Source organism: Crotalus tigris, unplaced genomic scaffold, assembly GCF_016545835.1.
Source record: "Crotalus tigris isolate CLP2741 ecotype Arizona unplaced genomic scaffold, ASM1654583v1 scf7180000018684.1183181, whole genome shotgun sequence".
Taxonomy (NCBI): Eukaryota; Metazoa; Chordata; class Lepidosauria; order Squamata; family Viperidae; genus Crotalus; species Crotalus tigris.
Genome location: NW_024097145.1, coordinates 12824 through 34068, shown reverse-complemented (window position 1 = coordinate 34068; position 21245 = coordinate 12824). Strand labels below are relative to the sequence as shown.

Below are 21245 nucleotides of genomic sequence, written 5' to 3'. Positions count from 1 at the left end.
CATCAAGCTCAGAGAGCCCAAAACACTCCACAGTCGTCGTCCTCCTCCTCCTCCTCCTCCTCCTCTCCACAACCACCTCTCCCTTCTAGCACTGATGCTGTTACCTAATTGGGTCATGAAACATCTGCAAGAAAACCACCAAGCTCAGAGGGAACCAAGGACCCCATAGTTGTTGTTGTTGTTGTTCTTCTTCTTCTTCTTCTTCTTCTTCTTCTTCTTCTTCTTCTTCTTCTTCTTCTTCTTCTTCTTCTTCTTCTTCTTCTTCTTCTTCTTCTTCTTCTTCTTCTTCTTCCTCTTCCTCTTCCTCTTCCTCTTCCTCTTCTCCTCCTCCTCCTCCTCTCCCTTCTAGCACTGATGCTGTTACCTAATTCCGTCATGAAACATCTGCAAGAAAACCACCAAGCTCAGAGGGAACCAAAGACCCCGTAGTTATTCTCCTCTTCCTCCTCCTCTCTTCTAGCACTGATGCTGTTACCTAGTTGGGTCATAAAATGTCTCCAAGAAAACCACCAGAACGTGGTTCCTGCAGTCTCCTGGCACGAGACTTTCAGCATCCAACAATGGCTTTGCCATAAGATGAAGAGTCTGGAGAAGGGGAGTGGGAAAGCATTTAACTGAGGTCCCACAACCATATTTTACATGCTAACATCTTCTCTTTGAACTAATGCAGGTCAGAATAAACACAGGTAGTCCTCAACTTATTGTTTGGCCTTCCAGCAACTTCAGAAAGCCATTTTAAATGTTGTGCTGCCCTCATGGTCACATGATCACATTTTGGGTGCTAGACAACCTGTCAGAACATGCACAGTTTTATTGCACTGAGGTAACCCAAGAGTAAATACAATAAACAGTGTTTGTAATTAAATGTGGTTTATATTACATTATCTACAATATACACTAGGAACAAAATACACGTGGTCATTCAACAAATTCCAATACAGAGCAATTACAGCAGTCAAACGGATAAGAGAAAGAGAAAGAGAAAGAGAAAGAGAAAGAGAAAGAGAGAGAGAGACTCCAGCAAAGCCTTCCCTTTTATACTCAGGCTCTTAAAGGGATACAGACAAAGACACAAACTGTGCTGAGTCATTCCATCATTGCATTCACCTTATATTACATTACATCATTACATAAGCTGTTTAGTTTTTCAATCATTATCCTGACACAACCAATTCACTTTTATTAGCAAAACACACCCATTCAGGAGAATGAGTTCACACTTAACGATCACATGATTCAGTCTTACAACCGTGGGATTTGCTAATGACCACCATAAAAATGGTCAAGAGGTGTCTTGACATGACTGTCACAACTTAACAGCCAAAATTTCAGTCCCAATTGCTGTTGTAATTTGAGAACTATCTGCATGTATTGTTTTATGTTTACATAGTTTAGAATCCTATTTAAATTATAGTATGTCGTAAGCCTGTCCTAAGTTGTGAGATAGTGAGATGGACAGCGCATGCATTTAATAAATGAAAAGAAAATGAAATTACAGTCGATGCAAAATAGCAACTTAGTTTCCAAAGATCAAAAAGTCCCTTGGAATTGAGCAGTTTATAAATGCAAATCTAAATAAATAAATAAATCTCATCCATGCAGAATTATGCTACGTAATCTTTCCAATCCAGGAATAATGAGCCCAGTCAAAGCCAAAAGTTAGCCTGCATTTCCATTTTTTAGAAAAATATTTTTTTTATTGGAAGTTTTAAAGAGAACCCCAAAACTCACACCAACTAGTACAAAATACAGAGAACAAGGAAAGAGAGAGAGAGAAAAGGAATAAGGAAAAAGGCCAGTGAGAAAGAATAAAAAGAAACGGGGGGAAAAGCTTCCCATTTTGTCTGCAGCAAATTTAAATGTAATTAAAAAAATGACCTCTTATTCTGTGATTATCAAAAAAGCTCAAAGCTTTTTCTATTCATTATTTTTTTCCTGATCATCAAAACCACAAAGGCCTTTTTTTTTTTTTTTTTGGTGATTTCATGCCAAAATAGTCTCTATACGGGTTTTCCAGCCATAAATGTAGAAAAATGAACATTTTTTTTCAGTCCAAAATTTAAACTGAATATCTTTTTTACTGATTCAATAAATTCTTATTTGTCTTTAAGCAGTAAGATATAAGTTACTAATTCACCCTCACAGGTAGTCCTTGACTTATAAGTTTGTTTAGTGACCGATCAAAATTACAACGGCACTGAAAATCGTGACTTATGACTGTTTTTCTCACTTACAACCATTGCAGCATCCACACGGTCACGTGATCAAAATTCAGCTCCTTGGCAACTGACTCGTATTTATGACGGTTGCAATGTTCCGGGGTCGTGTGGTCACCTTTTGCGACCTTATGACAAGTAAAATCAATGGGGGGAAGCCAGATCCACTTAACAACTGGGTTACTAACTTGTCAGCTGCAGTGATTCACTTAACAACCGGGTTACTAACTTGTCAGCTGCAGTGATTCACTTAACAACCGTGGCCGAAAAGTCATAAAACGGGGCAAAACTCCCTTAACAACTGTCTTGTTTAGCAACAAAAATTTTGGGCTTAATTATGGACATGTCAAGGTCTATATGTATATAGATTTCTTTAACATTTTATTATACTACATATTAACTTGTCTAAATCCACTCAAAGGTATTGCAGCTTTTTTTTTATTTTTTTAGTTTTATTTTATTCAAATACAAATAATACAAACATAACACATATAAATCTAAATAAAAAACAATATAAAAAAATACAAATACTACAGTGCACCCACACCCCTGGAGACCATTTGTATTACCTATATTTCTTCTCATATAACAACTAACAATATACAATATATTTCAATTGTGTCTTTATCCCCTCCAAAACAGCACATATCCTCGAGCAGGTTTATTCCCTTTGCCTTCCACCAAGACTGTTTTTATAAAATCATCTTATATTTCATTATAATTATTTACTTTAATCATCCCTTTTTTAAATTTAATTTCTGTTGTTAATTTATCATTTATTGCCACATTCCATATTTCATTATACCACCCATTTCTCTGAACATCCCAATTCCGTCTCCAATCACTAATCACTCCAACCATCACTAATCTATCTGCCATTATAATCAATTCCTTTTTTGCTTCATTTATATCTTGTTTTCCCACCAGTTCTCTAATTTCTCTAAACACCATGTCCCATATCTTTTGTGCACTAACACAATCCCACCACATATGTTCAGCTTTAAAAGGTTGACATACATCACGTCTTAAGTGAGATATCCAATAAACATGGAAAAATATTCATTTGTGAATTAGGCTGATCTTAAGAGCCACATTTGAATCCTCTCAAAACATGAGACCGCTGGATTCAATTCTCAAAGGTTTTTTGTAAAATGCTATTACCTACTGTCGTAATATTTTTGAGCTGTCTACAAAAACAATTTTGTCGTTTTAGAATCTAGCCAAATGTTTTCTACTTCCAGCAACCAATTTAAGAATCTCATAAGCCACTAATATATCACATCCAACTGAGAAGTTAAGAAATATTGTAATGGAATGTATGCTGTTCTACAGCAGATTTATGCTGTGCAAATTCTTCTTGCAACACATTAGTGACTGAAAATAATTATTAACAATAGATTAGCTAAGGGATCAGTGCTTTTCCCACCTAAGTTTGTCTAAAAGAAAAAAAAAGATTGTACCCTTTAAACTGGAATTAAGTCAATGTGTCAATTTTTCATATGAACTGGAATCAAATTTTAACGTTTGCCTCCAAATCTTCCAAAACTCTCTAGAAGCTGTTAAAGCTGGAAAAGCAAGTAGACCTCATGGAAACTTTTAAACATAGACGTATAGAAACTCTTTGACATAGAAGCTCTTCTATGGGGTCCTTGGTGCTCTCTGACCATAGTTGCCTTCTTGCAGTTGGCGGGAGGAGGAGGAGGAGGAGGAGGAGGAAAAGGAGGGGAATGACTGTGGGATCTTTGATGGTCTCTGAGCTTGGGAGTTTTCTTGCAGACATTTCATGACCCAACTAGGTAACATTCTCAGTACACGAAGGGAGCAGGTTTGTGGCGAGGAAGAGGAGGAGGTGGACTGCGAGGTCTTTGATGGTCTCTGAGCTTGGTGGTTTTCTTGCAGACATTTTAATATCCAACTAGGAAGAGAAGGACAAGGGGGGACATGATACCAGTATTCCAATATCTCAGGGGCTGCCATAAAGAAGAGGGAATTAAGCTATTTTCCAAAGCACCTGAAGGCAGGACAAGAAGCAACGGGTGGAAACTAATCAAGGAGAGAAGCAACCTAGAACTAAGGAGAAACTTCCTGACAGTGAGAACAATTAATCAGTGGAACACCTGCCTCCAGAAGCAGTAAATGCTCCAACACTGGAAGTTTTTAAGAAGAGACTGGACAGCCATTTGTCCGAAATGGTGTAGGGTTTCCTGCCTGAGCAGGGGGTTGGATTAGATGACCTCCAAGGTCCCTTCCAACTTTACTACTATTACATCATCCGTGCTATTGATAATAGTACTACTGATACTGGTAGCGCTGATGGTGTTCCCTAGTTGGGTCCTGAAACGTCTGCAAGAAAACCACCAAGCTCAAAGACGATCAAGACCCCCCAGTTTAACCCTGAGCTATAAATATTCCCTTCTATTGATAAATCTTCCAGCCATTCTTCAGCAATCACTTGAGGAGCAATGCTGTCCTTTTGGGGCCACTGCCTGTCCAGGGAAGCAACCCAACAGGTGGAGCCAGGATGGGGGTACCCAAATCAAGAAGCCAGATTCCCCAGGAAAAGCCCCTGTCCTTTTCATGGTTCCCCCTTCCCTCTTCTCTGCTCCCCTGTATTATGGCTGCTCTCCGTGACTGTGACATCACAGCTGAGGTAGACCTGGTGTTAGGCTGAGCTTGGAGGGCCATGAGCAGCCAGTAGTTGTTTGTTAGTAGAGTACAAAAGAGTCCCCCTTTTTATTTTCTTATCGGCTGAAGGTGGGGTGAAGGTGCATCTTTCACCCCGGAACCCCTTTTGATAGACAGCTAGAGAGTCGTAGAGAATTAGCTTGACGCCCAAGGCAGCATTCTTTGAGAGAGACCCTTCTGGAACCATGTTCATCTTTGCACATAAAACCGAAACTCCGCTCAGCACCTACACGGACTCCTATCGGGTGCCGGTGGTTAGGAAACACATCTATCAGGAGCCTTCTCTGCAACAATGGACCCCGAATGAGCATATCACAAAGGTAATCCGTTCCATCGATGAATCTCTAATAACAGAGTTGGGAGGGATCTTGTAGGTCATCTAGTCCAACCCCCTGCCTCACCCAAGCAGGAGACCCTACACTATTTCTGACAGTCTCTTCTTAAAAGCCTCCAGTGTTGAAGCTCCCACAACATCTGAAGACAATCTGTTCCATTGGTTGATTGTTCTCACTGTCGGGAAATTCTTCCTTATTTCCAGTTTAAATCTCTCCTTGATCAGTTTCCATCCGTTATTCCTTGTCTGGCTTTCAGGTGCTTTGGAAAACAGGTTGATCCCCTCCTCTCTGTGACAGCTCCTCAGATACTAGAACACTGCTGTCATGTCTTCCCTGGTCCTTCTCTTCACTAGACTAGCCATGCCCAGTTCCTGCAACCGTTCTTCATATGTTTTAGGCTCCAGACCCCTAATCATCTTTGTTGCTCTTCTCTGCACTTTTTCTAGAGTCTAAAAGCCATTTTCTAGGTCAGTGGTTCTCAACCTTTTTAATGCCACGACCCCCAACCGGTTGTAAGTCGAGGACTACTCAACTGGTGCAGCACCGTTTGCAGAATGGGACTTTTGGCGGGCTCAGCAGGGCAGAGACAGCCTGGACAATTCCTATTGGCTTTTGAAAGCCAAAAGAATTAGACTCTATTCAAGAGAGTCTATTCTATTGGCTTTCAAAAGCCAATAGAATAAAAGGGAATAGCACAGCTAAGGAAAAGGGGGGGAAAAATGGTGGACTGTGTTGTTTGGCGACCCCCGTGAAATGGTCGTTCGATCCCAAATGGGGTCCCGACCCACAGGTTGAGAACCACTGTTCTAGGTTCTCACAATTCACTAAACCAGGGGTAGGCAACCTTGGCTCTTTTATGACTCGTGGACTTCAATTCCCAGAATTACTGAGTCAGCATAGCTGACAATGCAGTAAACTACAAGAAGCCAATTAATTATTAACCAATCTTAGCCAGGTGAGTGTTTGCATCTGCACGATATTTTCCTCATCCGTGCAAATACAGCCATTCATTTAGTGACCGTTCAAAGTCACAGTGCCTCTGAAAAAAATAACTTGTGTCAGGTCCTCACACTTACAACCGCCTCGGCATTCCCCCCCCCAGTCACATGATCAAACTTTCCGTTTTGGGCAACTGGCTTTTTTTTTATGATGGTTGTAGCATCCTGATGTCAAGTGATCGCCATTTTGCAACCTTCCCTTCTGGCTTCCGGCAAGCAAAGTCAATGGGGGAAAAGTCAAATTCACTTAACGATGACACAATTCACTTAATGACTGCAGTGATTGGCTTAACAACCATGGCAAAGCAGGCTGCAAAATCAGGCAGGGCTCGTTAAACTCAGTTAACAATGGCTTAGGGATGGAAATTTCAACCTCAATCAAGTTAAGTTGAGGCCTATCTCTCCCTCTTGCTGGCTCGTGTGCTGCATGCATGTCAAGATCTGGCTGTGTAAAGAGGCACAGAGTTAACCTTGGAGAAACCACGCATAGATGGTTACTACAACACCCAGCCAAACATACTCTAAGCCAAGGAAACAAGCCTTAGCTCCACCCTAACTCCCTGGGGTATAAGAGGAACTGACGGGGAAAACACACTCATGAGCTTTCAAAGTTCTGTTACTACAAGCAGGCAGTTCCTTTCAAAAAATGTAGAGTTGGTTTTCCTGATCTTTGCTCCCTCGAAGAGTTGACAGCCGCGTCACAACTGTGAGTCTCCTAGCAATCTTTCTTTCATGGAGGACAGCTTTGCTTTATGGATCCCTCTGGAGTTGAGAGTCCTTCCCAGGGCCCTGGAGAGGTTGTGAAGATAGAAGTACGGGGTCCTTGGTGCCCCTCTGAGCTTGGCGGTTTTCTTGCAGACCCAACTAGGTGACATCATTAGCTCTCAAAGGGAGAGGGGTTTGCAGAGAGGAGGAGGAGGAGGAGACTGAGGTCCTTGGAGCTCTCTGAACTTCGTTGCTTTTTTGCAGATGTTTCAGGAATAGAGTAGAATAGAATAGAATAGAATAGAATAGAATAGAATAGAATAGAATAGAATAGAATAGAATGGAATGGAATGGAATGGAATGGAATGGAATGGAGTGGAGTGGAGTGGAGTGGAGTGGAGTGGAGTGGAATAGAATAGAATAGAATGAATAGATGGAATATGAAGAATAGAATAGAATAGAATAGAATAGAATAGAATAGAATAGAATAGAATAGAATAGAATAGAATAGAATAGAATAGAATAGAATAGAATAGAAAATATGGAATGGAATAGAATAGAATAGAATAGAATAGAATAGAATAGAATAGAATAGAATAGAATAGAATAGAATAGAATAGAATAGAATAGAATAGAATAGGACAGAAATGGGACAGGAAGGATAGAATAGAATAGAATAGAATAGAATAGAATAGAATAGAATAGAATAGAATAGAATAGAATAGAATAGAATAGAATGGGACAGGAATGGGACAGGAATGGGACAAGGATAGGATAGGATAGGATAGGATAGGATAGGATAGGATAGGATAGGATAGGATAGGATAGAATAGAATAGAATAGAATAGAATAGAATCTGGAAGGGACCTTAAAGGTCTTCTAGTCCAGCCCCCTGCTCAAGCAGGAGAATCTATACGATTTCAGACAAGTGACAGTCCAGCCTCTTCTTAAAAACCTCCAGTGATGGAGCACCCACAATTTCTGAAGGTCAGCTGTTCCACTGGTTAATACAAGCTGTTCCACTAGCTCACGGGTGTCAAATTTGATTATGTCACGTGACATACCGTGATGTTTATTGCCTTTGCGGAGCCAGGGTGGGCATGGCCTGCGTGTGATGCATCCAGCCCACAGTCCGCCAGTTTATCACCTCTGCACTAGCTGTTCCACTAGGTGACATCATCAGTACTAGAAGGAAGTGGTGTTTGTGGAGAGGAGGAGGAGGAGGACACTGTGAGGTCCTTGGTGCTCTCTGAGCTTGGTTGTTTTCTTGCAGAGAGGGTGGGACCGAGCAAGCAGAATTCTGGGAGTTGAAGTCCACACATGGTGGCTGGGGAATTCTGGGAGTTGAAGCCCAAGCTTACATTAGATTGAGCAAGGTTGAGAAACACTGGAGTAGATAAACTTTGTGACCTGCCAACTCTACAATTCTACATGTCTACATTTCCCACTTTAGCAGTTGTCAATGCAGAAGTGATTCCTCCAAGGCAGGGGTCTTCAGACTTGGCCCTTTGATGACTTGTGGACTTCCACTCCCAGAATTCCTCAGCTAGGCACGCTGGCTGAGGAATTCTGGGAGTTGAAGGCCACAAGTCATCAAAGGGCCAAGTTTGAAGACCCCTGATCCAAGGCTACCCAAAGCCTTCCTCCACATCTCCACAAATTGACCTGCTCTCCTTCCTCTCCGCAGGGCTTGACCGTGCCCAAAGTGGACCATCCGATTGACCAAGCCCACCTGGAGAAGATGGTGAAAAGGGCAGTCCAGGAGTATTCCTACAAGAATTCGATAGAACCAACAGCCTACCGGCCGTACAAGTATTGGGTGTCCCGTGAAGAAGGTACTTGAGTTGTCCTCAACTCCTTCTCTTTGACTCTGCTACACTGTGGTAGAGGTAGTCCTCCACTTATGACCATAACTGGGAACAGAATTTCTATTGTTAAGCAAAGTGTCAACCCAACTTAAAGCTTGCTGGTTGGTGAATTCTGGAAACTGAAACCCACCCATATTTTTGTTAACAAAATTTTATTAAATTTATATAGGTAAGGAAAAATAGGAAAAATACAGGTATGGCAAAGGGAAGGGTAAAAAGGAAAGGGAGAGGGGAAGGAAATAAGGGATTAGGGTAAAATAAGGACAGGTACAATCACATATTTCAACAAACAAACAACTGTCTGGTTCATAATAATGAGTAAGTATCATATTCAACCATTTTTAACAAAGCTTAAACTGTAACATATTAAAAATAATTAGTAAACAAATAGGTTATAGGTTGATCTATTAAGTGAACACTACTAATAAAATCACAAAAAAAATAAAATAAAATAAAAAAATAAATCCTAACAATCAAAAATAACAAATGAAAATCAGTAAGTCAGGAAAAGTAATCGTATCATCAAAATGTTAGTTAGAACTCGATTAAAAATCAGTCATCTATTCTAAAATATTAAATCCTTCAAGTTCTAACGTGTCTCTAACCATTGATAAAAATTTTCCCAAGTTCTAAAATAAATTGAATCCTCTTTTTCTTTCATTTCTAATGTTAGCCTATCCATTTCTGCACACTCTAGAATTTTGGTAATAATAATAATCTGGTCAGATGGTAGATTCTCATTTTTCCAAAATTGGGCAAATACCATCCTTGCTGCAGTTCAAACATGCAATATCAAGTTGTCATTCTCTTTACCATAATTAGGTCTTGATATTCCTAACAAAAACAATTCTGGTTTAAATTCTATTTGTAGTTTCATCATTTTTTCCAACCATCTATGGATCTTAGACCAATATTTCTTAGCAATAGGGCACGTCCACCAGGCATGGTAATAAGTGCCTGGCTGTTGTGAAACCCACCCATCTTAAAGCTTGCTGCCTGGGGAATTCTGGGAATTGAAGTCCACCCATCTTAAAGCATGCCAGCTGGGGAACTCTGGGAGTTGAAGTCCTCCCATCTTAGTTGCCAGGTTTGAAACACTGATGTAAATATTTGACCTCCGCAATCTCGGTATCCCTTGTTCATTTCTACCTGTTAGCTGGGCACCCCTGGGAGGGACATCTCCTTCCAGCTATAGAAATGGCAGAGAGCCCACCAACTTCCTCCCATTCTGGTAGTTTACCTGTCAGTGCAAAACCTGCTGAATCATTTTAATGTCTCACAATGTCCAAGATCAGAACCGTTGCAGGAGAAGACAAGCAAGCTTGCGCCAACTCAGTTGATACTGCCTGAAGAGCGGGACTGGAAATAAAACATTAGAAATGGAGCCAGAATAACCAGAATTATTTCTTTTGGGCATAATAAATTTAAAGATGGAAAAACAACGCCAACGTATCATTATACCCATGTTGACTGCCGCTCGTATAGCATATGCTCAATGTTGGAAGAGTGAAAATATTCCCACAAATGATATGATTATGTGCAAAATCTTAGAATGCGCAGAAATGAATAAACTTATGTTAGAATTAAAAGACAAGGAGGCGACAGAATTTTATGAAATTTGGAATAAATGTTAGAATTAAAAGACAAGGAGGCGACAGAATTTTATGAAATTTGGAATAAATGTTATAATTGGCTAGAACAGAGAAAGGAAAAGACATAATTATTGATGTACATAAAATGTAAATAAGATGTAAAGAATGCTTAAAACGTATAGTACTGTTCTGTTAAAAGAAAAGATTTATGTTTAGGTATTTTAAGTTTGTTTGGGTGTATGATGTATGGTGAAAAATAATTAAAAAAATTTTTTTTAAAAGAAATGGAGCTCTCTAAACAACACAGCTCAACTTACAAAGGTTCATTTAGTGACTGTTCAAAGTCACAACGGCACTGAAAAAAGGGACTTACGACCATTTTTCACACTTACGACCATTTATGACGGTCGCAATGTCCTGGGGTCAAGTGTTCTGCTTTTGCGAACTTCTGACCAGCAAAGTCCATGGGGGAAGCCAGATTCACTTATCCACTGTGTTACTAACTTAACAGCTGCAGTGGTTCACTTAACAACTGAGGCAAGAAAGGTTGTAAAATGGGGCAAACCTCACTTAACAAATGCTTCATTTAGCAACACAAATTTTGGGCTCAATTGTGGTCATAACTCAAGGACTCCCTGTATATAAAGGATTCCTCTTGGCCAATCTGCCTAAGGGAAATGGCATAGAGCAGGGATGGGCAACTAGGGCCCCTTTACGACCTGTGCACTTCAACTCCCAGAATTCTGATGCTAGCTGGGGAATTCTGGGAGTTGAAGTCCACAGGTTGTAAAGGGGCTGTAGCTGCCCACCGCTGGCATAAACCTCATACCTGCAGTTTTCTGGCCTGGCCAGATGTTGGGGGTCTTCTCCCCTTGTGAGAATTCACAGCTAAAAGTGATTTCTCAGCGTTTGTCACCCTAATAAATTTGGATAGTGGAGCAAACCCTACACCAGGGGTAGGCAACCGTGGCTCTTTTATGACTCGTGGACTTCAACTCCCAGAATTCCTGAGCCAGCCACGCTGAGGGGAAAGGGAGAGGTTTCCAAGCTGAGCCATGCTGGCTCAGGAATTCTGGGAGTTGAAGTCCATGATCATAAAAGAGCCAAGGTTGCCTACCCCTGCCCTACACAGTTTTCATTATTGCACCGATTAATGAATCCTGAGTCATGTAACTCGGATACACAATGCGATGAATCAATTCGATGCTAGTCTGTTTGAATTGCTCCTGACATTTCAAAGTCTGTTGTCGTGAAACATTTGGGGGCAATCTTCATCTACTTTTAGTAGCCAAAAGATGAAAAAAACAGGCTTCCTTAGCTAAAAAAGTAGAAGAAAACACAAATAACAAGCAGCCCTTGACTTACAACCATTTGTTTAGTGACTATTTAAAGTTACAACAGCACTGAAAAAAAGGGACTTACTGTAGAACTGTTCTTCACACTTGTGATCTTTGCAGCATCCCCGTGGTCACGTGATCAAAATCTGGACATTTGGCAACTGGCTTGTGTTTGTGACGGTCGCAGTGTCCCAGGGTCACATGATCCCCTTTTGCGATCTTATGACAAGTAAAGTCAACGGGGAAGCCAGCTACGTTAACAATCGTGTTACTAGCTTAATTGCAGTGATTCACTTAACAACTGTGGCAAGAAAGGTCATAAAGTGGGGCAAAGCTGACTTAACAACACTTAGCAACAAAGAGAATAACAGAGTTGGAAGAGATCTTGGAGGTCTTCTAGTCCAACCCCCTGCTCAAGCAGGAAACCTTACACCAGTGGTCCCCAACCTTTGTAGCTTGGTGGCCCGATTGGTGGGAGGGGAGAGGGGAACCAGGTCACATGAGTGGTGAGCTAGCACTCACACGCATAGCTCCACTCATGCAAGGCCACACTTGGAATACTACATTCAGTTTTGGTCACCACTATGTAAAAAAGATGTTGAGACTCTAGAAAGAGTAAAGAGAAGAGCAACAAAGATGATTATTAGGGGACTGGAAGCTAAAACATATAAGGAACAGTTGCTGGAATTGGGTATGTCTAGTCCAGGAGTCGGCAACCTTGGCTCTTTTATGACTCATGGACTTCAATTTCCAGAATCTTGAGCCAGCATGGCTGGCTTAGGAATTCTGGGAGCTGAAGTCCACGAGTCATAAAAGAGTCAAGGTTGCCTACCCCTGGACTAGTTTAATGAAGAGAAGGACGAGGGGAGACAGGATAGCAGCCTTCCAATATCTCAGGGGCTGCCCCAAAGAAGAGGGAGTCAAGCTATTCTCCAAAGCGCCTGAAGGCAGGACAAGAAGCAACGGATGGAAACTGATCAAGGAGCGAAGTAACCTAGAACTAAGGAGAAACTTCCTGACAGTGAGAACAATTAACCAGTGGAACAACCTGCCTCTAGAAGTGGTGAATGCTCCAACACTGGAAGTTTTTAAGAAGAGACTGGACAGCCATTTGTCTGAAATGGTATAGGGTTTCCTACCTGAGCAGGGGGTTGGACTAGATGACCTCCAAGGTCCCTTTCAACATGATGATGATGATGATGATGAAGTTTTTTGGGCGCTGCTCACACAAGTGGGGCTGCACGTGTGCCAGCCTGCCCCTTACATGGCCCGGTTGCAAATAAGCAACAGCCTGGTAGTGGGCTGCAACCCACACATTGGGAACCCCTGCCTTATACCATTCCAGACAAATAATTGTCCAATTTTCAATTGCAGTCGTAAGTCAAGGACTACCTGCATGCCCTACGTCTTCTTGGCAGTTAGGAAGACCCAAAGCATTATGGAGGCGGTTGATTGAGTAGTAACAGATCCCATCTTCCCCACTCCGCTCTCGCCCTCCCCATGTGTCTTTGGTTTTAATGTCTTTTTATGTTTTTAACTGTATATGTGCTGTAATTATGATAAGATGGGCAGCCAATAAATTTTATAAACCAATCAACACACATATAATTCCACCCTGCCCTCAAGAACCTGGGTGCCACCCCCACCAACCCCCTTCCCCTTGGGGTCTCCCCATTGGTTTCCTGAAAACCCTCCATTGTTTTCCAAACCCAGAAAAATTCAACCCGGTGTTCATCGGCAACGACAGATACGCAACCTGGCGGACTGGGCCGTACAACAGCGCAGCCTGGAACCGATACACCACGTACCTGCCACGGATCCCCAGGGTAAGCCATGCCACGCCAGGGCTGGTTTTTTCTTTCTTTCTTTCTTTCTTTCTTTCTTTCTTTCTTTCTTTCTTTCTTTCTTTCTTTCTTTCTTTCTTCCTTCCTTTCCTTTCCTTTCCTTTCCTTTCTTAAATATGTTTTATTGATTTTTAACATACACCTTAATATTTGGTAAACATTGTGTTGTCTGGTTTAGTATTTAAAAAACAATCAATAACAATTAATTTCTATAACTCTATAATCCATGTAATAACTTTACCTGATTTCCTCTTCTTCCAATAATATTCTCTTTAGCCAACCTTAAATTAATACAGTTCTTATTTAAATACATGACAATTAAACATAAACATGTTTCTGCAAATAATAACCACATCAGTATAAAGCTTCTTTTCACTGATCATCTTGATTGCCTCATCATAAACCCCGTTTACATTCTTATTTAAATTTGTTTTCCCCCCAGTATTTAAAACATTCTTATTGGTTAAGATTTTCTCAAAATTAGTTGCACCTAAGTATTTAAATCTTTTTTCTCATACAAGCCATCACATTTTTACATTTCTCATACCTTAAAAGAAAATAAAAGCAAAAAGAAAAAAGACAAAACAGAGAAAACATTTCTTTTATTCTAACCTAATCAAAAAGTGGTCAAGGAAGCAGTTAGCAGGCTAGTATAGATAGTCCTCGACTTACCAGTGTTTGTTTATTGATGGTTTATTGTTTATTGACCGTTCAAAGTTAAAACAGCACTGAAACAATTGACTTATGACAATTTTTCACACTTACGACCTTTGCAGCATGGTCATGTGATCAAAATTCAGACGCTTGGCAACTGGTTCATATTTATGATGGTCGCAGTGTCCCGGGTTCACGTGATCTCCTTTTGCGACCTTCTGACAAGCAAAGTCAATGGGGAAGGCAGATTCACTTAACAAACGTGTTCCTAACTCAACAACTGCAGGGCTTCACTTAACAACAGTGGCAAGAAAGGTTGTAAAACGGAGCAAAATTCACTTAGTAACGGTCTTGCTCAGCCATGGAAATTTTGGGCACAGTTGTGGTTGTAAGTCAAGGACGACCTGCATTCTGTTTTAGAGCTCTGATTTAATTGCTGATATATTTTGTTTGCAAACTACCCCAGAACTCCTTACATTTGAGGAATGGGACATGCAATTTTTAATGACATCACATTTTGAAAATGGAATGAAAAGATGGGTGGATGGATGGAGAATGGATGTCCTTGTAGCAGATAAAAACTCACTGTGGTCATCAATCTTCTGCCTGGAATTCGTTAAGTCAGTAACACAGTTGTTAACTGAATTTATTTATTTATTTATTTATTTATTTATTTATTTATTTATGAGACTTATATACCGCTTCAAGTGCAAGCACTCTCTATGCGGTGTACACCAGTAAGCAATGTATATATATATATATATTTACATTGCCCCCAACAATCTGGGTCCTCATTTTACCTACCCCGGAAGGGATGGAAGGCTGAGTCAACCTTGAGCCGGTGAGATTTGAACCGCTGACCTGCTGAACACAGTCAGCTAAAGTGGCCTGCAGTACTGCACTCTAACTGCTGCACCACCTCGGCTCAATTTGGCTTCCCCATAGACCCCATGCTCACTTAACAACCATTGCAAAAAAGGTTGTTAAAGGTCATGTGAGTGACTTGTTTTACAACCATCCTGACTTTTGGTCATAATTGCCAGGCTCCATTATGGTCAAAATAATGAGGGCTACTTTGTATTAGATTTCAGAAAAAGTGGTTGCATTCTGTTGGAATACATGGTTGGAATGTATTTTTGTGTAAACTACAGTGGTATTCAGCCAGTAGATGGCAGTGTTTACAAGTTTGAATCTATAGTATGTATACTCTCTGTCCTTTTGTTCTAGTAGAGTTTCCTCTTTCCTGTTAAGTAGTAAAGCACATGGTGACTGTGCATGTTATTTGATTTATGCTATAAATAAACAGAACTTCTAACACATTCACAGGGAATCAATGATAAAAGCAGAAATGTAAGGAGAAATCAGTGATGTGGGTGTTTGTGTGTGTGTGTGTGTGTGTGTGTGTGTGTGTGTGTGTGTGTGTGATCGCTGAATTGAAGCATTTGGTTTCCATTCTTGAGTCAGAAAATTGCTCAAGCAGTAAATTCACTTCTATCACTGATTTGTCTCCACTGCTCATCCCTGTAGCTCCCAGGAGTGCTCACTGGATGTGATGCGATGATGTGTCGGCCCTCTTTACTTTTTTGACCACACCAGGTAGCCCTTGACCTACGACCACAAATGAGCCCAAAATTTCTGTTATTGAGTGAGACATTTGTCAACTGAATTTTGCCCCATTTTACAACTTTTCTTGCCTCAGTTGTTTGTGAATGACTGCAGTTGACAAGTTAGTGTTGAAGGAAAAGTTTTCATCATGGTTCAGTCCAAGCCGGGAAAAAAACAATATGGTGACTGCTTTAGAAAGAAGATTGCAGTTTATTGAAAAGGAGAGCCAGAGAGAAAGATGGCTCTGGAAGAAAAGAGAGAGAGAACATGTAGGGAGTGGGTTTTTATACCCTCTGGCACTCTTGAGGTTGTTTCCTGTTCCTGTTTGAGGCTTTGTATTTCCTGTGTCCCTTTGGCATCTGTGGGTTAATCCTATTATATCCTGTCTTAGAGTTTGGGTGGGGTATGTAGATTTTAGGTGTCTTTGTTTTCCTAAGCTTCTAGCTGGAGGGCTCCAAACTTCCTGAATGGATTATTACATCTGCATTTCTACAGAGCTGGTTTCTGCTTGGGGGAGGGAGACCTGGGGCTATTAAGAAAAACTGGACATGCTTTTCTGCCTCTTTAAGATCCTTTGAGGAAATATAATATTTTGTCCTTTTAATATTTCCTTCTCTGGGGGGGCTGACTTCCCATATTAGTAACCTGGTTAAGTGAATTCGGCCTCCCCATTGACTTTGCTTGTCAGAGAGTTGTAAAATGTAAAATCATATGACCCTGGGACACTGCAACAGTCATAAATATGAGCCAGTTACCAAGTGTCTAAATTCTGAACATGTGACCATGGAGATGCTGCAACGGTCATGTAAAAAATGGTCATGAGTCACTTTTTTCAATGCCGCTGTAACTTTGAATGGTCACTAAATCAACTCTTGTAAGTCGAGGACTACCCTGTACTCCTTTCCAAGATAACTGGGGACAAAACGTGGTGTCGTTGAGACCCCCTCATGGCTGCCACTTGGTAGAGCATCTAAAGCAGGGGTAGTCAACCTTTGCTCTTTTATGACTCGTGGACTTCAACTCCCAGAATTCCTGAGCCAGGTAAGCTGGCTCAGGAATTCTGGGAGTTGAAGTCCACGAGTCATAAAAGAGCAAAGGTTGACTACCCTTGATCTAAAGCAGTGGTTCTCAACCTGTGGGTCGGGACCCCATTTGGGGTCGAACGACCATTTCACGGGGGTCGCCAAATAATACAGTCTGCCATTTTTTCCCCCTTTTCCTTAGCTGTGCTACTCCCTTTTATTCTATTGGCCTTTGAAAGCCAATAGAATAGACTCTCTTGAATAGAGTCTAATTCTATTGGCTTTCAAAAGCCAATAGGAATTGTCCAGACTTTCTTTGCCCTGCTGAGCCCGCCAAAAATTCCATTCTGCAAACGATGCTGTACCAGTTGAGTAGTCCACGACTTACAACCGGTTGAGTGGTCCTCGACTTACAACCGGTTGGGGGTCGCGGCACTAAAAAGGTTGAGAACCACTGATCTAAAGCAAGACTTACCTATTGCAAACTTGTCTTTTAGGAAGCTGGCATGGATGCCATTCTGCGCGGGATGCCCATGGAGTACCCGCCAAAGCCTGAGCGACTCAACAATTACGGTACCTCTTCTTGAAGCTTCCCTTCCTCACCCCAGTGTAGGCATAAGACAGCTGTCCAATTTGGCTGACAAGGGGCACTCTGAGCTTGGTTCTTTTCTTGCAGACATTTCATTACCCAATTAGGTAACATCATCAGTGCCAGAAGGGAGTGGGGTTTGCTTTCTGCTTATATACAAGCCCCTTCTAGCAGTGATGATGTTACCTAGTTGGGTGATGAGACGTCCGCACAAGAAAACAACCAAGATCAGAAAGCACCCGCCACAGTCTCTTCCTCCTCCTCCTCCCCCTTCCTTCCCCTCCCCCTTCCTTCCCCTCCTCCTCCCCCCCTCTCCTCCTCCTCCTCTTTTTCAATCCCCTCTCCTTTATTGGTAATCTTAGAATATAGTTGTGAAGCCTTGAGCCTCCATGGTTGCTATCACTTCAGGTTGGGTGAGTTAGGGGACACGAGGCTAAAATATATGAAGAACGGTTGCAGGAATTGGGTATGTGTCCTCTAATAAAAAGCAGGACCAGGAGTGACATGTTAGCAGCTTTCCAGTATCTGAGTGGCTGCCACAAAGAAGAGGGGGGGTCAACCTGTTCTCCAAAGAACCTGAAGGCAGGACAAGAAGCAACCCGTGGAAACTAAGGAGAAATTGCCTGCAGAACAATGAACCAATGGAACAGCTTGCCTCCAGAAGTTGTGGGTGCTCCATCACTGGAAGATTTTAAGAAGAGACTGGACAGCCATTTGTCCAGAATGTACAGGGTCTCCTGCTTGAGCAGTGGGTTGGATTAGAACAGTGGTTCTCAACCTTTTTAATGCCGCGACCCCCAACTGGTCGTACGTCGAGGACTACTCAACTGGTTGTAAGTTGAGGACTACTCAACTGGTGCAGCACCGTTTGCAGAATGGGACTTTTGGCGGGCTCAGCAGGGCAGAGACAGCCTGGACAATTCCTATTGGCTTTTGAAAGCCAATAGAATTAGACTCTATTCAAGAGAGTCTATTCTATTGGCTTTTGAAAGCCAATAGAATAAAAGGGAGTAGCACAGCTAAGGAAAAGGGGGGGGGAATGGCGAAGTGTGTTGTTTGGCGACCCCCGTGAAATGGTCGTTCGACCCCAAATGGGGTCCCGACCCACAGGTTGAGAACCACTGGATTAGAAGATCTCCAAGGTCCCTTCCAACTCTGTCATTCTGTTATTCTGAATGTTGTTTTTTCAAATTTTGCATTCTGAAAAGGGGTGCTTCCTGAGTCAATCGAACAGAATACAACTGGAAGGGATCTTGGGGGTCTTCTAGTTCAACCCCCTGCACTAGCAGGAAACCCTGTGCCATTTCAGACAAAAGGTCCTCCAATCTCTTCTTAAAAATCTCCACCGATGAAGCACCCACAACTTCTGGAGGCAAGTCGTTCCACTGGTTAATTGTTCTCACTCTTAGGAAGTTTCTCCTTAATCTCAGGTTGCTTCTTGAACCCGCTGAGGTTGGCCTTGAACCCGCTGCCAATGGGCCAACCAACCCAAAGCTCTGCCCTCTAGCTGTCCTCTCTTTCTGGCTCCTTTTCTCCAGAACGGGAAGTTGTGGTCAACATGTTGAACAGCTTGTCTCGGAAGCAGCTTCCATACGTCCGGCATCACTATCCCGTCCCGGGCCGGATGCCCTACCAAGGCTACTACAGCCCCTGCACTGGACGCCATTACTGCTTGCGTGGAATGGATTACTACGTGGACGGAGCCCCCACCAACGAGAGGCAGATCAGCCAGCTAGTTGAGAAGATTGTAAGGTTCGGAGGGTTTGGTTCTGCAGGCTCTCTTCCTCCAACTCCTCCAGGGGGGGGTGTTCTCTTGGGGGTGGGCTCAGGGGCTCAGACAGACCAGTGGGGCACCACAGGTTTCCTAGGGTCTGGGCATAACGCCACCCTAGAGTTATAGTTAGGGTCCTTCATGTGGAGACTGCAAGCTGGAGAGCGACCAACTTTGGTGAGGTTCTTTCCTGTTCTTCTTGAGGCGTCCCCCTCAGGCAGAAGTCTCCAAACTTGACAACTTTAACACTTGTGGACTTCTACTCCAGAATTCCTCAGCCAACATGATTGGCTGAGGAATTCTGGGAGTTGAAGTCCACAAGTCTTAAAGCTGCCAAATTTGGAGAGCCCGCCTTAAGGTCCCAGGGTAGTTTTTCTTGACCTCAGCAATTTTATGATGGGTAGACTTGGTGGCTGGGGAATTCTGGAAATTCAAATCCACTCATTTTAAAGCAGGCTGGCTGGGGAATTCCGAGACTTGAAGTCCATCAATCTTAAATCATTCTGGGAATTAAAATCCACCCATCTTAAAGCACGCTGGCTGGGGGATTCTGGGAACTGGAGTCCACCGCTCTTAAAACATGCTAGCGGAGGAATTCTAGGTGTTGATGTCCACCCATCTTAAAGTTGCTGAAGTTGAGAAATGCTGGCCCAGAGCATCAGCCCTCCTGCTCTTCTTTCTTCAGAATTAGCCTTCCAACTGCCTGAACATGTCTTCACCAACAGTGGAGGTCAGCATTGATCTTCCATTGATGGAAGGAGGAGAAAATTCCTGCTACAGAAGCCCTGTAGCCAGCTGTCCCTGGGGTGAGAGCTTCTTCTTTGGGGAGAGGAGAAGGAGGAGGAGGAGGAGGAGGAGGAGGAGGAGGAGGAGGAGGAGGAGGAGGAGGAGGAGGAGGGGGGGGCATTAAATCTCCTAAGCTGCTCCATTAGCAAATTTTGAAAAATGGTTTACAGCAGGGGTCTTCAAACTTGGCCCTTTTATGACTTGTGGACTTCAACTCCCAGAATTCCTCAGCCAGGCACGCGTGCCTGGCTGAGGAATTCTGGGAGTTGAAGTCCACAAGTCATAAAAGGACCATGTTTGAAGACCCCTGGTTTACAGCAATGGGCTCCATCTCCAAATGCCAATTGACCCATCAAAGATTTTAAGGGAACGTCCACATGGATGCAAAGAAAGCTCCAGGAGTGAACCCATAACCCACAACCTTAATTGCTAAATAGCAACCATGTATACTTTAAATAAAAGATTAATGGGGTAGGAGATTTCATTAGAACCATGCTGGCTGGGGACTTCTGGGAGTTGAAGTCCACATATCTTGAATATGCTAAGGTTGAAGAACACTTCTGTATAATGTGGTCATCTTTCCCTCCTACACACATGTACACACACACATATACACATACACATACAGAGAGAGAAAGAGAGACAGGGAGAGATGGGGAGAGAAAAAGAGAGAGAGAAACAGAGATGGGGAGAGAGAGATGGGGAAAGATGGAGAGAGATAGATGGAAAGAGATGGGAAGAGAGATGGAAAGAGATGAGGAGAGATGGAGAGGGAGGGAGAGAGAGGAAAAGAGGGAGGGAGACAGAGAGAGAGGGAGGGGGAGGGGAAAGGGAGAGGGAGAGAGAGAGGGAGGGAGAGAGAGAGAGAGAGAGAAAGAAAGAAAGAGAAAGAGAAAGAGAGAGAGAGAGACTAACATTTAGCACTGGAGGAAAATCCCTATGCTAATGGGGACTTAAATATACAAATGTTAATTTTTTTCACCAACACCACAAAGAACGGCAGGTATTCTGTGTTTAGCTCGTCTGCAGAGCAATCAGTCTTAACTTTTAAAATGTTGTTTAAAAATTAACTTAAAAGTCTATATTTTAGAGCTGCTAAGTTAACTATGTCCATTAGCCAATCAGTTCCAAAGTCTGCATCGTGCCTGTCTAAGCAGGACATACCTTATCAAGGGTGAGACTAGAGGAAGGGAACTCTAGAATGGCCACAAAGGGATAAGATATTCTGGCATTCTTGG

The 21245-nt window shown here is 42.3% G+C and overlaps 1 protein-coding gene across 3 annotated transcripts in view; it reads left to right on the top strand.

The window, feature by feature from the left end:
• CUNH9orf24 (chromosome unknown C9orf24 homolog) overlaps positions 1–21245 on the top strand; it is a 36951-nt gene that overhangs the window by 2964 nt on the left and 12742 nt on the right. Inside the window, exons 1-5 of one of the 3 annotated variants that reach the window (XM_039355395.1) lie at positions 6118–6940; positions 8627–8774; positions 13450–13562; positions 17359–17434; positions 18989–19202. In XM_039355395.1, coding sequence (XP_039211329.1) covers positions 8681–8774; positions 13450–13562; positions 17359–17434; positions 18989–19202 — 497 coding nt within the window. In that variant the 5' untranslated portion in view covers positions 6118–6940; positions 8627–8680. Of the gene's footprint in view, positions 1–6117; positions 6941–8626; positions 8775–13449; positions 13563–17358; positions 17435–18988; positions 19203–21245 lie in introns of those variants that run through there. The other 2 variants (XM_039355392.1, XM_039355393.1) reach the window with 2 other exon arrangements.